General features: G+C 40.0%; 2 protein-coding genes across 2 annotated transcripts; both read left to right on the forward strand.

The window, feature by feature from the left end:
* Window positions 1-2,358: 2,358 nt before the first annotated feature.
* On the forward strand, window positions 2,359-9,734 carry LOC111449508 (probable LRR receptor-like serine/threonine-protein kinase At1g67720). Its single transcript, XM_023089423.1, has 15 exons — window positions 2,359-2,570; window positions 2,755-3,292; window positions 4,395-4,906; window positions 5,845-5,974; window positions 6,069-6,140; window positions 6,226-6,294; window positions 6,392-6,463; window positions 6,573-6,641; window positions 7,747-7,913; window positions 7,998-8,239; window positions 8,321-8,447; window positions 8,512-8,577; window positions 8,668-8,854; window positions 8,935-9,067; window positions 9,150-9,734. Exons 1-15 carry the CDS (start codon window positions 2,450-2,452, stop codon window positions 9,462-9,464), a joined length of 2,820 nt encoding a protein of 939 aa, XP_022945191.1. The 5' UTR covers window positions 2,359-2,449; the 3' UTR covers window positions 9,465-9,734.
* A 1,704-nt stretch (window positions 9,735-11,438) lies between these two features.
* LOC111449509 (RING-H2 finger protein ATL47-like) lies at window positions 11,439-13,140 on the forward strand. The gene is made up of 5 exons (XM_023089425.1): window positions 11,439-11,872; window positions 11,983-12,145; window positions 12,225-12,297; window positions 12,385-12,619; window positions 12,720-13,140. The coding sequence occupies exons 1-5, from the start codon at window positions 11,793-11,795 to the stop codon at window positions 12,928-12,930; spliced, it is 762 nt and encodes a 253-aa protein (XP_022945193.1). The 5' UTR covers window positions 11,439-11,792; the 3' UTR covers window positions 12,931-13,140.
* The last annotated feature ends 2,745 nt before the right edge of the window (window positions 13,141-15,885 follow it).

Below are 15,885 nucleotides of genomic sequence, written 5' to 3' on the forward strand. Positions count from 1 at the left end.
ACCCTCTCTTACATGCTTTCATATATACTTAGGTCTTTATTATTTCAGTTGTGTTCACACGGGGTGTATGACTGTTTACCAAAATTATGTCTACCTCATTAGGGTTAAATATGCCCCAAAATGTCCCATCAGGGCTGAGGTGCTCTAAAATGTCCCATCACGGCTAAGATGCCCTAAAATATATAATAGGGGATGTGACTAGCCGTCAATTCTTCATACGCGGTTATATGATATTAAAACTGCAGTTGTTACTTATTTGCTTTTAGCCTATAACATTGCTCTCTTACAAATCGTTTTTAACGCATTTCCTTACTCACATCTTCTAAAACACTTTCTCTAAAACATGACCGAGGTTTGATCATACGTTTGAATTCTCTATAACTCACAATTTTCATACGACTGACTTGTTCATCGGGTTAGAACGAGTGTCACACACTATGGCACGAGATGCAAGAGAATGCTAGGTTATTAGGTGTGAATCTTGATCGAAACTCTGGGTATGAATCGTTACAGAAAAAAAAAAAACCATTGGAAAATTGATCCTGCAAATTCTCCAACCTCGCCCAGTGGACGAACATCGTGCAATTGAGATTGAGAATCCACATACCCATGCTTTGATTAAATAGTGTAACGACCCAAGCCCACCGCTAGCAGATATTGTCCTCTTTGAGCTTTTCCATTCGGGCTTTCCCTCAAAGTTTTTAAAACGCGTTTGTTAGGGAGAGGTTTTCACACCCTTACAAGGGTGTTTCGTTCTCTCCCCAACCAATGTGGGATCTTACAATCCACCCCCTTCGGGGCCCAGCAGCACCCGTTTCATTCTCCTATCGATGTGGGACCTAGCAATCCACCCCCTTTGGAGCCAGCGTCCTTGCTGGCACACCACCTCGAGTCTACCCCCTTTGGGGCCCAATCTCCTCGCTGGCACATCACCCGGTGTCTAACTCTAATACCATTTGTAACGGCCCAAACTCACCACTAACAGATATTATTCTCTTTGGACTTTCCCTTTCGAGCTTCCCCTCAAGGTTTTTAAAACGCACCTGTCAAATTTCGACACCCTTATAAACAATGTTTCGTTCTCCCCCAACCAATGTGAGATCTTACAAATAGATATACAAAACTCCACGAACACTTCTAACATCACTTGAAACAATTCAATCTCATAAAATCACGGTGTTTGATTTGATTCGTAGGCCATTTCAAAGCCGAACACGAACAAGATTTCGTCACTAATAGCGAGGGACCATAACAAATCCGTGTATGCAATTTTTTCAAAGCTTAAAAAGTGGTGCAGACAAGCTGTCCCAAGTGGAGAAAAAGGAAGCATTTTGTTTAAAACTAAAAGCAAAAGTTGATTAAAGCATAGCCAGAGAATATATATTGAACCACAAAGACTTAAAGTTTATTGCTTTATTATTGTTTTTAATTATTTTCTCAACTTCTTGCATGGCCTACCTTGATTAATGCATTTGTCGCTTCTTTTTATCGTTTTTCTTTCTAAAAGTATATGCTTTTTCAGACATTTTAATGAATTTTGAGATATTTTGTTATGAAAGTAATATGATTTCTTAAATTTTGGTTCTTTTTCGATAAATACTACGCTAGAGCTCGAATGGCACTCCTTTCCAAAAAGAAAAGATAACGGAGTTGCCCGTGATATGGTTTCGAGTTGGAAAAAGACTTGTTTGAGTACCGAAATCAACGCTGAGGATTTGGTTGAATGTCCTTTCCCTTAGGGTTTTTAAAACGTGTCTGCTAAAGGAGAGGTTTTCCACACCCTTACAAGAAGTGTTTTGTTTCTCCAGTAAGATCTCACAATCCACCCCCTTTGTGGCCCAGCGTCCTCGTTGGCACACTGCCAGGTGTTCACCCTCTTCAGAGTTTAGCACCTCCCTCCGTAGCCCAACGTCTTCGTTGGCACACCCCCTTCATGGTTCAGCACCGCTCTTCGTGCCCTAGCATCCTTGTTGACACACCGCCCGGTGTTCATCCTCTTCGGGGATTAGTACCTCTTTTCGTGTCCTAGCGTCCTCATTGTCACATCTCGATGTTCACCCCCTTCGGGGTTCACTACCTACCTTCGTGGATAGTGTCTTCGTTGGCGTACCCCAGTGTTTCCTCCTTCGGAGTTCAGCATCCCTATTTGTGGCCCAGCATCCTCATTGGAAAACTCCCAGTGTTCACTCCCTTTGAGGTTCAGTGTCCTTCTTGGCACACCACTCAATGTTCACCCCTTCGAAGTTTAGCCTTCTCGCTGACACCCTCTGATACAATTTGTAAAGAACCACGACTCTCCACAATGGTATAATTCATTTTGAGCTTAAATTCTTACAACGTGAGCTCCTCTCCAACTATTGTCAACATGGAATAGACAAAGGACAAAGGTGGACCGCCATGTGACAGTGGAGCTTAGAACACTGTTTATGTCGTGATAGCTATCACTGTAATGCAAATCAGTGATAAAAATCAGTGGGTTTTGTTCATTTTCTTTGATCTTCAAATGGGTTTTCCTCGTTTTTTGGTTTTGATTCTTCTCGTCGTTTCTTCAGTCGATTGTCAGGTTAAAGGTATGTGTTCTTTCCTTCTTGCTTTCTGGTGCTGTTCTTGTTTTGTTTGAAGCAAACGACGAATTTTCCAAATGAATCTTTGTTTTTCTCACTTCCAAATCAATTGACGCTTAGAAATGCATACCCATTTCATTTAAAATGATACCCACATCGCTGATTTCTGTAATACCAAACTCATAAACAGAGTTCATCAGTATAGACTGTGGCGGCTCCAAGAACTACACCGACCCAGTTACAGGTCTGGCATGGATATCCGACGCCGGAGTCATGGATGCCGGTGGCTCATCGCCGGTGGAAAACCCACATGGGAACTTGATGCAGTATGGAACACGGCGGGATTTTCCGATCGACGACAAGAAATACTGCTACACTTTGGAAACAGAGGAACGGAGAAGGTATTTGGTTCGAGCAACTTTTCAGTATGGGAGTTTGAAGAATGAAGAAACTTACCCTAAATTTGATCTTTATTTGGATGCAACTAAGTGGTCGACTGTTACTATTTTTGATGCTTCGAGGGTTTATGTGAAGGAGATGATCATTAGAGCACCTTCAAGTTCATTTGATGTGTGCATATGCTGTGCTACTACTGGCTATCCGTTCATATCAACTCTTGAGCTACGCCCTTTTAACCTTTCGATGTATGCTACTGATTTTGAAGATGATTTCTTCTTGGAAGTAGCTGCTAGAGTGAACTTTGGTGCTTTGAGCAAGGATGTGATTAGGTAAGCTTCAATGACGCGGGTTTGATGGGTTGATCTTGTCTGCTTTGGCCTATTACGTATTGTTGTTAGCCTCAAATGTGTTTGCTAGGGAGAGGTTTCCACACCCTTATAAGGAATGGAATGTTTCGTTCTCGGCTTCGATTGATGTGAGATCTCACAATCCACTCCCTTGGGAGCCTAGCGTCCTCGCTGGTATATCGCCGGTGTCTGGCTTTGATACCATTTGTAACAACCTAGTCCCACTGCTAGTAGATATTGTCCGCTTTGGCCTATTACATATTGTCGTCGGTTTCCACACCCTTATAAGGAATGCTTTGTTCCCCTCTCCAACAGATGTGGGATCTGACAATCCACTCCCTTGGGGGAGCCTAGCATCCTCACTGGCACATCGCCTAGTGTTTGACTCTGATACCATTTGTAACAACCTAAACCCACCACTAGTAGATGTTGTCCACTTTGACCCATTAGGTATTGTCGTCAGTCTCATGGTTTTAAAACGTGTTTGCTAGGGAGAGGTTTCCACATCCTTATAAGGAATTCTTCGTTTCCCACAATCCACCCTCCTTGGGAGGCCAGCATCCTCGCTGGCATTACCGCCCGGTGTCTGGTTCTGACACTACTTGTAACAACCCAAACCCACTGCTAGTTTGATATTGTCCGCTTTGGCCCATTACGTATTGTTGTCAGCCTCACGGTTTTAAAACGCGTCTACTAGGGAGAGGTTTTCACACCTTTATAAGGAATGCTTCGTTCCCCTCTCCAACCGATGTAAGATCTCACAATCCACCCCCCTTGAGAGCTCAACGTCCTCGCTGCCACACCACTTGGTGTCTGGCTCTAATACCATTTGTAACAACCTAAACTCACCGCTAGCAGATATTGTCCGCTTTGGCTCATTACGTATCGTTATCAACTTCACGGTTTTAAAATGTGTCTACTAGGGAGAGGTTTCCACACCCTTATAAAGAATGTGTCGTTCCCCTCTCCAACCGACGTGGGATCTCACAACTTAGTTTTCAAAAAAAACAAAAACAAAAAACATAATGGTTTTCGAACGGGACTGGGGGAACTGCTTTTTTGATACGTATTTTGTTTTTGTTAGGTACCCAGATGATCCATATGACAGAATTTGGGATTCAGATCTTGAGAAGAGGCAAAATTATCTTGTGGGAGTAGCTCCAGGGACAGAGAGAATCAGTACTATGAACAACATTAATGTAATGACAAGAGAATATCCGCCTGTTAAGGTGATGCAAACAGCAGTTCTTGGCACAAAGGGAGTGCTCAGCTACAGGTTGAATTTGGATGATTTTCCTGCCAATGCCAGAGCTTATGCATATTTTGCTGAAATAGAAGAATTGGGTCGGAATGAGACTCGGAAGTTCAAATTAGAGGAACCGAACATTCCCGACTCGAGTAATGCAGTGGTGAATATTGCTGAGAATGCCAATGGGACCTATACTCTTTATGAACCGAGTTATATGAATGTCTCTTTGAGTTTTGTGCTTTCGTTCTCCTTCGTCAAGACTCGAGATTCAACACGAGGACCGCTTTTGAATGCATTGGAAATTAGCAGATATGTCGAGATTGATGCCAAGACCGATGGGCGAGATGGTAGGTTCTCTTCATCACCATATCTTCTTATGAAGATTAGTGATATTCTGAAACTTTTTTGTGAGATCCCACGTCGGTTGAAGAGGGGAACGAAGCATTTCTTATAAGGGTGTGAAAACCTCTCCCTAACAGATGTGTTTTAAAACCGTGAGGCTGATGGCGATATGTAACGGGCCAAAGCGGACAATATCTGCTAGTGGGGCTTGGGCTGTTACAAATGGTACCAGAGCCAGATACTAGGCGGTGTGCTAGCGAGGATGCTGGCCCCCAAGGAGGGTGGATTGTGAGATCCCACATCGATTGGAGAGGGGAATGAAACATTCCATTCCTTATAAGGATGTGGAAACCTCTCTCTAGCAAATGCGTTTTAAAACCGTGAAGTTGACGACGATACGTAATAAACCTAAGCGGACAATATCTGCTAGTGAGGCTTGGGCTGTTACAAATGGTACCAGAGCCAGACATTGGGCGGTGTGTCAGCGAAGACGCTGGCCCCCAAGCGAGGTGGATTGTGAGATCTCACATCGGTTGGAGAGGGAAACGAAACATTCCTTATAAGGGTGTGGAAACCTCTCTCTAGCAGACGTGTTTTAAAACCGTGAGGCTGAGGACGATACGTAACCGGCCAAAGCGGACAACATTTGCTAGTGAGCTTAGACTGTTACAAATGGTACCAGAGCCAGATACTAGGCAGTGTGCCAGCAAGGACGCTAGCCCCCCAGATTGTGAGATCCACATCGGTTGGAGAGGAGAACGGAACATTCCTTATAAGGGTGTGAAAACCTCTCCCTAGCAGACGCGTTTTAAACCGTGAGGCTGACGACGATACGTAATGAGCCAAAGCGGGCAATATTTGCTAACTTTTGTGTTTTGTCTGTGATTGATCATAAATTCTCTACTGAAATGGATTGAATAGTGTTTTCTGTTCCAATTTGTAGAGGCTGTTGTAAATGCCTTACGTACCATGTCAGCGGAGAGCGTTCAGACAAATCAAGGCGATCCCTGTGTTCCAACGAGCTGGGAATGGGTGACATGTACTGCCACGAAACCACCGAGAATATCGAAAATGTAACGTTCTTCAACTCTTCTGAATCTACATTCAAGGAAAATAAGCATTTTACCTCGACATATATATCTATCTATCCGTCCGCTTTTCTTGCAGTGAGCTCTCCAGAAGGAACGTCAAGGGCGATATTCCTCCCGAGATCAATACTATGGACGGATTAACAGAATTGTAAGTTCAACTTGCTGTAAAGAAGCTCGGTTTTCGTAAGTTATCCCTATGCAATTCACTGTCATGTCCTCGTTTCGATCTTCAGGTGGTTAGATGGTAATTTCCTTGCAGGATCACTGCCCGACATGAGTAATCTAGTAAATTTGAAGATTTTGTAAGCTCTCGAGGTTATCTACAACTTTCCGTTCTCGAACCGAATGAGCATACGTCGTTGTGATTTAATTGTGTGATCTTTTTTGGTGAATATGCAGACATCTAGAGAACAACAAATTGACAGGGACATTGCCTTCTTACCTGGGTACTTTGCCCAACTTACAGGAACTGTATGTAGCACTTTCTAACTCTTAAGCGTTTTGTATCGAACGGGTTTGGTCGAAGTTTTAGAAGAGAACGTTTTTGTTATATTGATCGACTGTGAATCGTATGTGGCAGATATATTCAAAACAACGCTTTCTCGGGCGAAATACCGTTGGAGTTATTGGCAAAGAAACTCGTGTTTAAGTAAGTACTCGAAACTGCTATTTTACCACGAGGTTTGAACTGTCTTTGAGAATGTGGCTTTCTAGGGATAAATCATCTAAATGACAAACGTTGTAAACGAGTTTTGACCTTAAGAGGTAGGACTCGTCTCGAGGGAGTCCTGGCTTGATGCATGAACATGTTTTTCTGGTTAGAAATGAAATCAACGGATCCTTATTTGTAACAGCTCAAGCCCACCGCTAGCAGATATTGTCCTCTTTGGGGTTTCCATTTCAAGCTTTCCCGTAAACGTGTCTATAGGGAGAGATTTTCACACCTTTATAAGGAATGTTTCGTTCTCCTCTCCAACCAATGTGGGATCTCACAATCCACCTCCCTTAGGGGCTCAGTATCCTCGCTGGCACACCGCTCGGTGTCTGGCTCTGATACCATTTGTAATAGCTCAAGCTCACCGCTAGTAGATATTGTTCTCTTTGGGCTTTCTCTTTCAGGTTTCCCCTCGCGGTTTTAAAACGCGTTTGCTAGGAAGAGATTTCCACACCCTTATAAGGAATGTTTCGTTCTCCTCTCCAACCAAAATCCACCCCCTTAGGGCCCAGCGTTCTCACTGACACACTGTCTAGTGTCGGGCTCTAATACCATTTGTAACAGCCCAAGCCCACCGCTAGCAGATATTGTCCTCTTTGGGGTTTCCCTTTCAGGCTTTCCCGTAAATGCGTCTACAGGGAGAGATTTTCAAAGCAATGTTTTGTTCTTCTCTTCAACCGATGTGGGATCTCACAATCCACCCTTCTTAGGGGCTCAATGTCCTCGCTGGCACACTGCTCGGTGTCTGACTTTGATACCATTTGTAATAACTCAAGCCCACCGTTAGTAGAATTTGTCCTCTTTGGGCTTTCTCTTTCAGGTTTCCCCTCGAGGTTTTAAAACGCGTTTCCTAGGGAGAGATTTCCACACCCTTGTACGAATGTTTTGTTCTCCTCTCCAACCGAAATCCACCCCCTTAGGGCCCAACGTCCTCACTGACACACTGTCTAGTGTCGGGCTCTAATACCATTTGTAACAGCCCAAGCCCACCGCTATCAGGTGTTTCCATCTGTTTTATCGTTATAATCTTATCGTGCAGGTACGACGGTAACCTCGGGCTGCATGCAAGTAAACGATACAACATGCATTCTAAAGTTATAATAGGAGTTTCATTGGGAGTGCTTGTACTTCTGATACTTCTACTTGTAGGAAGTTTTCTATTACTCCACAAGCTTCGAAGACGGACGACGCCTTATCATAAAAAAGGTCTCTACTTGACAAACCTGCTTAATACTTCTCGTATAGCACCACTTTTTTCCGACGTATCTCATCGTGTCGTGTGGATCTTAGGTGGTTCTCTGAAAGGCAGCACAAAACGCTCTTTTGGCTACTCGATCGGCAAGGGGGACGAAGGCATTGCCTACTACTTATCTCTCGCCGAGCTGGAAGAAGCAACTAATAACTTTTCGAAGAAAGTCGGTAAAGGCAGCTTCGGATCAGTCTATTACGGGAAGATGGCGGATGGAAAAGAAGTAGCGGTTAAAATCATGGCCGAGTCATCAGCACATGGGAATCAGCAGTTTACGACCGAGGTAGGTCATCAGCCTGTTATTGGATCGATCTCATCATGATGAAATTAAGCTCGATTTGCTGACCGTGTCGAGTATTGACAGGTTGCCTTATTATCACGAATTCATCACCGAAATTTGGTACCTTTGATCGGGTACTGTGAAGAAGAGCATCAACGGATTCTCGTTTATGAATATATGCATAATGGAACGTTACGAGATCACTTATATGGTCGGTTCTTCTGCTAGGCTTAAGTCTATTTTCCCGTGTTTCTCCGCTAATCATTTATCGACAGGTAGTACCGACCCGACGCACTTGGACTGGCTGCCTCGTCTGCACATTGCTGAAGATGCAGCTAAAGGTTCATCCTAGTTAGAAACTATGATGTTTGCCACTGAATTTTCAAGTTTCCATCATCAAGCCTTTTTGTATTCGAATCGATTCTTTTCAGGGCTCGAGTATTTGCACACGGGATGCAGTCCAAGTATCATCCATCGAGATGTAAAAACGAGCAACATCCTCCTCGACATCAATATGAGAGCGAAAGTTTCCGACTTTGGCCTCTCGAGGCAAGCCGAGGAAGACTTGACCCATGTCTCGAGCGTCGCTCGAGGAACAGTAGGCTACCTGGATCCTGAGTATGCGTCGTTTATTGTTTTTCCTAGACATATCACTCCTCCCTAAACCGTAGGTGAAACTGAACACGTGAATCTATCAGGTACTACGCTAGTCAACAACTGACCGAAAAGAGCGACGTTTATAGTTTTGGAGTCGTTTTGCTCGAACTGATCTCCGGGAAGAAACCCGTCTCACCAGAGGACTATGGCAGTGAATTGAATATCGTTCATTGGGTACGTAAGATCTTTGCTCATCTTCACTTTCACTGCATCATTGTAATTCTCGAGTCTTTACACGATCGGTCGGTTTCTACAGGCGAGGTCGTTGGTCCATAAAGGGGACGTGACGAGCATCATCGATCCGTTTCTAAACGGAAAAGTCAAAATAGAATCGGTATGGAGAATCGCCGAAGTCGCCATTCAGTGTGTGCAGCAGCATGGAGTTTCCAGGCCAAGGATGCAGGAAGTCATTGTGGCTATACAAGATGCAATCAAGATTGAACAAGGCATTGAAGGAAACCAGAAACTATCTTCAGGCAGTTCAAGAACACAATCGTGTCGAAAAACGTTGCTGACGACGTTTCTTGAGATCGAGAGCCCCGACGGTTCGCTGCTTCCCTCTGCAAGATAAGGCCTCGACAATTCCGCTACGATTTTCGGGTAATGTACGATAAAACGAGTAGATACCTTGACTAAATGCTGTTTGGTAGGAACACTGACAAACACAACAATCTTTTAACTTTTATTGTTCACTTGTGAGCAAGCAAGAATCCAAGTCTAAACATGACATAGAAAACACAATGACCAATTGTGAGCAGCTCAAAAGTCTTAGAATTATAGATATACGTTCTTCGTTCAACACGTGGAGGTGAAGAGTTGAAATTATATCCTTCGTTCAACACTTGATTACATTATTATAGATATACGTTGATTTGTGAATGATATCTATTTCTTGAATTCATGTACTTTCTGTTCGTAGCTTAGGTGGGTCAGATCGGGTTGAGTTGATATATTTTTTAGACTAAACCTGATTGTTCGAGTTGTAAATTTTTTTAATACAAACAACCCTCGTTAATTAATGAATCCAACTCAATCATAAAATGTTGGGTTGAGTTGGTTTAAGCGATTTGATAATATATTCAAATTTTTATTAACAATAAATTTTGATAAACTCATGAACCAAAGTATAAAATTTTTGTATTTTATTTGAATTCAACTCAAATAAATTAATAATCTAACTTAAACGAGTAACGTCTTTCATTGCATCTTTGACCCAGTAGAAGACTAGACTTTACTCTAGGCTTTAGATGTATTGCTCTTGTAGTGCATAGTCTTGAATAGCTAGCTTAGGCTACACAACGGTAATTGGTGTCCAATGTTGAGGTGCTACCTCAACAAACTCTCTCAAACAGGTGAAGACAACATGGTGAGTGGTAGCATGCTCGTCTTCCATGGGAGGTAGCTAGTGAACCCATCATATAGGCTATGTAGTCGCTCAAAGTTGGGGGCTCTACCCTCTATACGTGTCAACCCCGTCAAATGACCCTAGAGACCTAGATGGCCACCACGACAACCCTGTAAAAAAAATGGTAGCCTCTTAGGCTAATAGCAGTCCACACAGTGTCTAAGAAGCTTCCACATCCCTTTCCACTCCGATACAGTACCGTTGAGCTAGGTGTGAGGCTAATAAATTTAGTGGACTTTTAATTTTGTCTCTCTCCAAAGATTCTCTTTAAAGATTTCAATGGCTATAAAGGAATCTTTTAAGTCTTCTAAATCAATCAATATTAAAATAAATTAAATGATTATAAAAATGATAATCATATGTTTAATTATATATATATATACATAAATATTTTATGGGACTTTCATCCAACATCTCCCTCCCCTTAGTCGAGGTTGAGGCTCACAATACTTTAACCAGGGCATGACTCTAATACCATGTTAGATGAACACAACTCTCCACAGTGGTATGATATTGTCCACTTTTAGCCGATGATCATTTCCTAAATTAGCCGATGTGGGATCCAACAAAAAAAAATTACAGCTAACAATTAAGTTATATCTAATAAAAATGTCTCAACTCGACTCGACCCAACCCAATTCACGAGAACACGAATATCATTTAAGTTTCTTTCAAAATCACTTTCCATTTTTTGTTTTTATAAATTAAATTTATAAACATTATATTGATTTTCGTACGATTTTCGACCAACCATTCGTTATTTATTTATTTTTTATATGAACTCTTAAATATATATTTTTTAAAATTAAATAAGATTTTAATTATACAATTAGGTTTTTATTTATTTATTAATAACCAATATAGGCCATGAAATTATTAGTAAAGCATAATTAATTAGCCCAAATAATCCCAAATTAATTAAGTGGCATACGTCATTTACATCAAAATTAAAATAATAATTCTATTTCCAATAATGGAAGGTAGAAAATATATAATATTAATAAAAAAAATTAATTAATTATCATTTCCACATAATTAAATATTCAAAGGAAACCAGCTTGAAAGGATTCTGTTTTGGATGGATAAGAACGAAAATTCAAGCTTTTATTAGAAATATATATATATATATATATACATACATATTTCCAGCAAACCCTTAATTGATCCAACCATTCAATCTTCATCTTCATCGTTTATGAAAGCTTCTCTGTCCACAGAGGTGGAGAGTAAAGGTCATTTCACTGGCACCCGCCATTGACTGAAGGAGGACAAAGCGCCCTAAAAGCTTCTTTTAGGGTTTCGAAACTGGGTTTGTTGGGGTTTTCCTTCTCAAATTTCCAGTTTCTTTTTTGATTGGGGATTTTTGGTGATCGATTTCTAAACGAGAGATTGTTGTTCTTCCGCCATAGCCACGAAGAACAAGAGCTTTACGCTCTGGTTTTTCCCCTGTTTTCATCGGTTTCTTGCAGAAGACGAAACGGAATTTCTCGGATTATGTATTATCAGCTCGAGAAATTCCCTCATCACGATTCTTTACAAGTCTTGGAAGCCGATATTCAATATGCAAATTCTCTGTAAGTTTTGTTCGTTTTCCCTTTCAATCATGATGATTGACGATTTCTGAAAGGGTTTACGGATTTTTAGGTTTTTGATTCTGTTCTTCGTTTGATTTTTGGGTTTTTAGGGCGGCGGCGATCCCCATGGCTAAAGAGGGCGCCTATCTTCAAATGAAATTGGTTTATAATCATTTAGCTCCCATTGTTTTGTTCTTGCTTCAATGGATGGATTGTTCTTGCTCATGCTTGTTTCCCAGATATTTAAGCCTCTTCCACATACTTGTGTACAAGGTTTGTAGGGTTCTTGTAATTGTAGCCATTAGATGATTATAGAAAGCTATCTTGTTCTTGAGCTTGCTATCTAATTCAGGTATATCCAGAGGGAAAACAAAAACGAAGTATATCTAGACATGGAAGGAAGGCAACCATTAGGGAATTCTATGGTACTGAATTGTTTAGTTTAGCTAATTAGCTGCTGTTCTTTCAATTGTGAGTAGTTCTGAGTGTTCTGATCTTGTTTCGAATATCAGCTATAATATTGCCATCGCTTCAGCGAATCCATGGTAGCTTGGATAAGCTGGATGATTGTAAGGAAGAGTGCCATTGGATTGAGATGCACAGCGAGAAGAGAGGCGATAAAGATGTTAGACTCACGAATGTAGATACGAAGCGAGAAGACGAATGTGGTATTTGCTTGGAGCCGTGCACGAAGATGGTTTTACCGAATTGTTGTCATGCAATGTGCATCAAATGCTATCGAAATTGGTAAAAAAATCGAGTTATTATGCATCTTCGTTGTGTATGAAGCATTTTGAAGTGTGTTGTTTGTGTGTGTTCAAATGCTTGTTTGTCTCCTACATTACAGGAACACGAGGTCGGAGTCCTGCCCGTTTTGTCGTGGCAGCTTGAAGAGAGTCAACTCGGAGGACTTATGGGTGCTCACTTGTAGTGATGATGTGGTTGATGCCGAAACCGTTTCGAAGGAGGACACGTTGCGCTTCCATCGCTATATAAACAGCTTGCCAAAAGACTATCCGGACGCGCTGTTCGTAGTATATTCTGAATATCTATTCTAGGTTCGAGTAAAGTGTATAGAGGGAAATCCCGACTCGACATGTAAAGGTCTGTCCTCTCTGCTTTATATAGAATAATAATTGATCAGATGGCATGCTTAGTTAGAACTAATAACGCATCTGGGCTCATGTCATTACTAGTGTATCTTATGAACTTGAAAGTGCCATTTCATTTCTAATGCATTAATTGTCAATAAAGATGAATTTGGTCTCTGATGGAGTGTATCGTATGATAGTAAGGTTTGCTCGTATGTGTTTATCGACTTTGGGTTTTTGTCCTGCCGAGACGACGAAAAGATAGAGCATTTGAGTGATTTAAGATATAGATTAAAGGTATTGTGAGATCACATATCGGTTTGAGAGGGGAACGAAGCATTTCTTATAAGAGTGTGGAAACCTCTCCTTCGTGGGCACATTTTAAAACCTTGAGAGGAAGTGATATGAACCAAAAGACATCAATCATACAATAAACTTCAATGAATATGTGAAGAAAATGTTGTTGAAATTATCAAAAGATATTTCCATTCGAGAAGAATGATCTTCATTGTTATAAATTTTGAGTGGATCATAATTTATGGTAATTTAGAGTTATGTGGTTTGTTTAATGTATTTTGAGGCTAATTTACATGGTAGATAATTATAGTATATGTTACAAACTCTTGAAATGTCTCAGGTAAGGTTAAGAGTTTTATTAAAGCTAGCGTATATGTTATCATTGTAAGGAGGCTTGGAAAATATAATAAAAGAAGCATTTGTGCTTTCCTTTAGCCAATGACTAAGTTTTTTTTGCTATTTTATGTAGTTTCGGTTGCATGTAGAATTATTCAAAGTCGACATAATCAATTTTGCTTGTGAAGTGATTCGAATCTCAAATAAGTGTTCTTGTTCTGAGATATTTGATTATCATTAGGGTTAAGTTTAGATTGCATGTTTAGAATCATTCGAGTTAAACATGATTAATCTTGTTTGTGAGTGATTCGAATCTCCAACAAGTGTTCTTGTATTGAGATATTTGATCAGCAAGGTAATCCCAATCTTACTTCCGTTCTCATATCATTTGGTATCAGAGCCCTTGTCTGATTTCTTATCAGGAAGTCTAGAAGCAAAAGCCCGCCCTTGTCTGATTTCTTATCAGGAAGTCTAGAAGCAAAAGCCCAAAAAGAACAATATCTGCTAGCGGTGGGCTTGAGTTGTTACAAATGGTATTAGAGCCAGACATTGGGCGGTGTGCCAACGAGAACGCTAGCCCCCAAGGAGTGGATTGTGAGATTTCACATTGGTTAGAGAGGGGAACGAAGCATAAAGAACAATATCTGCTAGCGGTGGGCTTGAGTTGTTACAAATGATGTTAGAGCCGTGTGCCAACGAGAACGCTGGTCCCCAAGGAGTGGAATGTGAGATCTCACATTGGTTAGAGAGGGGAACGAAGCATTCCTTATAAAGGTGTGGAAATCTCTGTAGTGGGCACATTTTAAAACTTTGAGGGGAAGATCGGAAGGGAAACCCCAAAAAAGAGAATATTTACTAGCGGTGGCTTGGGCCGTTACATTCAGAGAAGAGAGAAGAGAGAAGAGAGGCTTTTGAAGAAGTTCTATATAATGAACATAGTTTTATGGCATCTCTTTTACAAGTGTTTAGAGATCATGTGGGGAATGAATAATTTACATTGAAACGCGAATTTGGACTTCAACACAAAAGTTTCTTCTCCTTTGCTTGGTGGTTTGGTTCTTTTCTTTTCGTATATCGTTTGTTCTTCAAGAGATGTGTTGCTTTCTCGACCAAAGTTAATGTGTCATATGGGGCAATGCAAGTTGGGTTAGAAAAGTATTTTGAACCAACCTGAAATCTGGGTTGGTTAGTTAGGTTGGTGACTCGAGAAATCCAAATAATGTTCATTACCAACTCATCTTTTCACATTGGGTTATCGTGTAGTTTTTTTTTTTTTTTTAAATTAATATTTTTGAAACAAAGTACTCATAGTTTTCCAGAATTATAAACTATTGGTAAAAGTTTAAGGTGTTTTTTAGTCTAAGTACAAAATTTAGAGGTATTTTTATTAATTTAGCTATTTATAAATTATAAAAATATATTTAATAAAGAATATTAAAAATTTACTTTTTAAATATCTAAAATATAATATATAAAAAGCTTACATGCATATATTTAGTTGACCTCTATTTGACATTAGAAAGGTCTACGGGATAGAGAAACCTTCTCAATTTTCACTCTAAAAATATTATAATAATAATTTTCATTTTATAATATTTTTTTTTATTAAAAAAGTGTAAAAAATATATATATATATAATATCTTACCAACCTAATTTCTAAAAAATCAAAATTTGATATTACATTCTTCCCCCAAAAAAAAGTTTTTAACTTATAATAATTTAAAAAACGTTAGATATTGTTATATATAATTAATAATATTTAAAAGAAACATAAAATTCATTGTTTGACTAAAGACAAAAGACAATAAAACGATGAAAACAAGGAAAACATGAAAAAATTAATTTTTTATTTTTTTATTTTTTTTTATAGTTTGTAATAGAAAAAAATATACATTTATTTTTAAATTGAAAAAGCGGCATGCTTCCTTGTTTAAACGGAAATTCTCTACCCTATCTAGGATGGGTACTACGTGGCACCGTAAATGATGATCTCTGACCAACATTTAACTCAAATTCTCTATCCTATCTAGGACGGGTACTACGTAGCACGGTAAATGATGATATCTGACCAACATTTAACTCAAATTCTCTATCCTATCTAGGACGGGTACTACGTAGCACGGTAAATGATGATATCTGACCAATATTTAACTCAAATTCTCTATCCTATTTAGGACGGGTACTACGTAGCACGGTAAATGATGATATCTGACCAACATTTAACTCAAAGTATGCACTGTAAAATACCGATTTGTTTCCAATTTAACTAACGAATGGATTGGCTTAGA

Source organism: Cucurbita moschata, unplaced genomic scaffold (assembly GCF_002738365.1).
Source record: "Cucurbita moschata cultivar Rifu unplaced genomic scaffold, Cmos_1.0 Cmo_Scf00011, whole genome shotgun sequence".
NCBI classification, from domain to species: Eukaryota; Viridiplantae; Streptophyta; class Magnoliopsida; order Cucurbitales; family Cucurbitaceae; genus Cucurbita; species Cucurbita moschata.

Excerpts from the sequence above, each read along its gene's own strand:
- LOC111449508 (XM_023089423.1), top strand. The coding sequence starts at position 2,450 with ATGCAAATCAGTGATAAAAATCAGTGGGTTTTGTTCATTTTCTTTGAT. Across the intron at positions 5,975-6,068 it reads CCACCGAGAATATCGAAAAT|TGAGCTCTCCAGAAGGAACG; the intron begins GTAACGTTCTTC and ends CTTTTCTTGCAG. Across the intron at positions 9,068-9,149 it reads AATTGAATATCGTTCATTGG|GCGAGGTCGTTGGTCCATAA; the intron begins GTACGTAAGATC and ends CGGTTTCTACAG.
- LOC111449509 (XM_023089425.1), top strand. The coding sequence starts at position 11,793 with ATGTATTATCAGCTCGAGAAATTCCCTCATCACGATTCTTTACAAGTC. Across the intron at positions 11,873-11,982 it reads ATTCAATATGCAAATTCTCT|GGCGGCGGCGATCCCCATGG; the intron begins GTAAGTTTTGTT and ends TTGGGTTTTTAG. Across the intron at positions 12,298-12,384 it reads AACCATTAGGGAATTCTATG|CTATAATATTGCCATCGCTT; the intron begins GTACTGAATTGT and ends TTCGAATATCAG.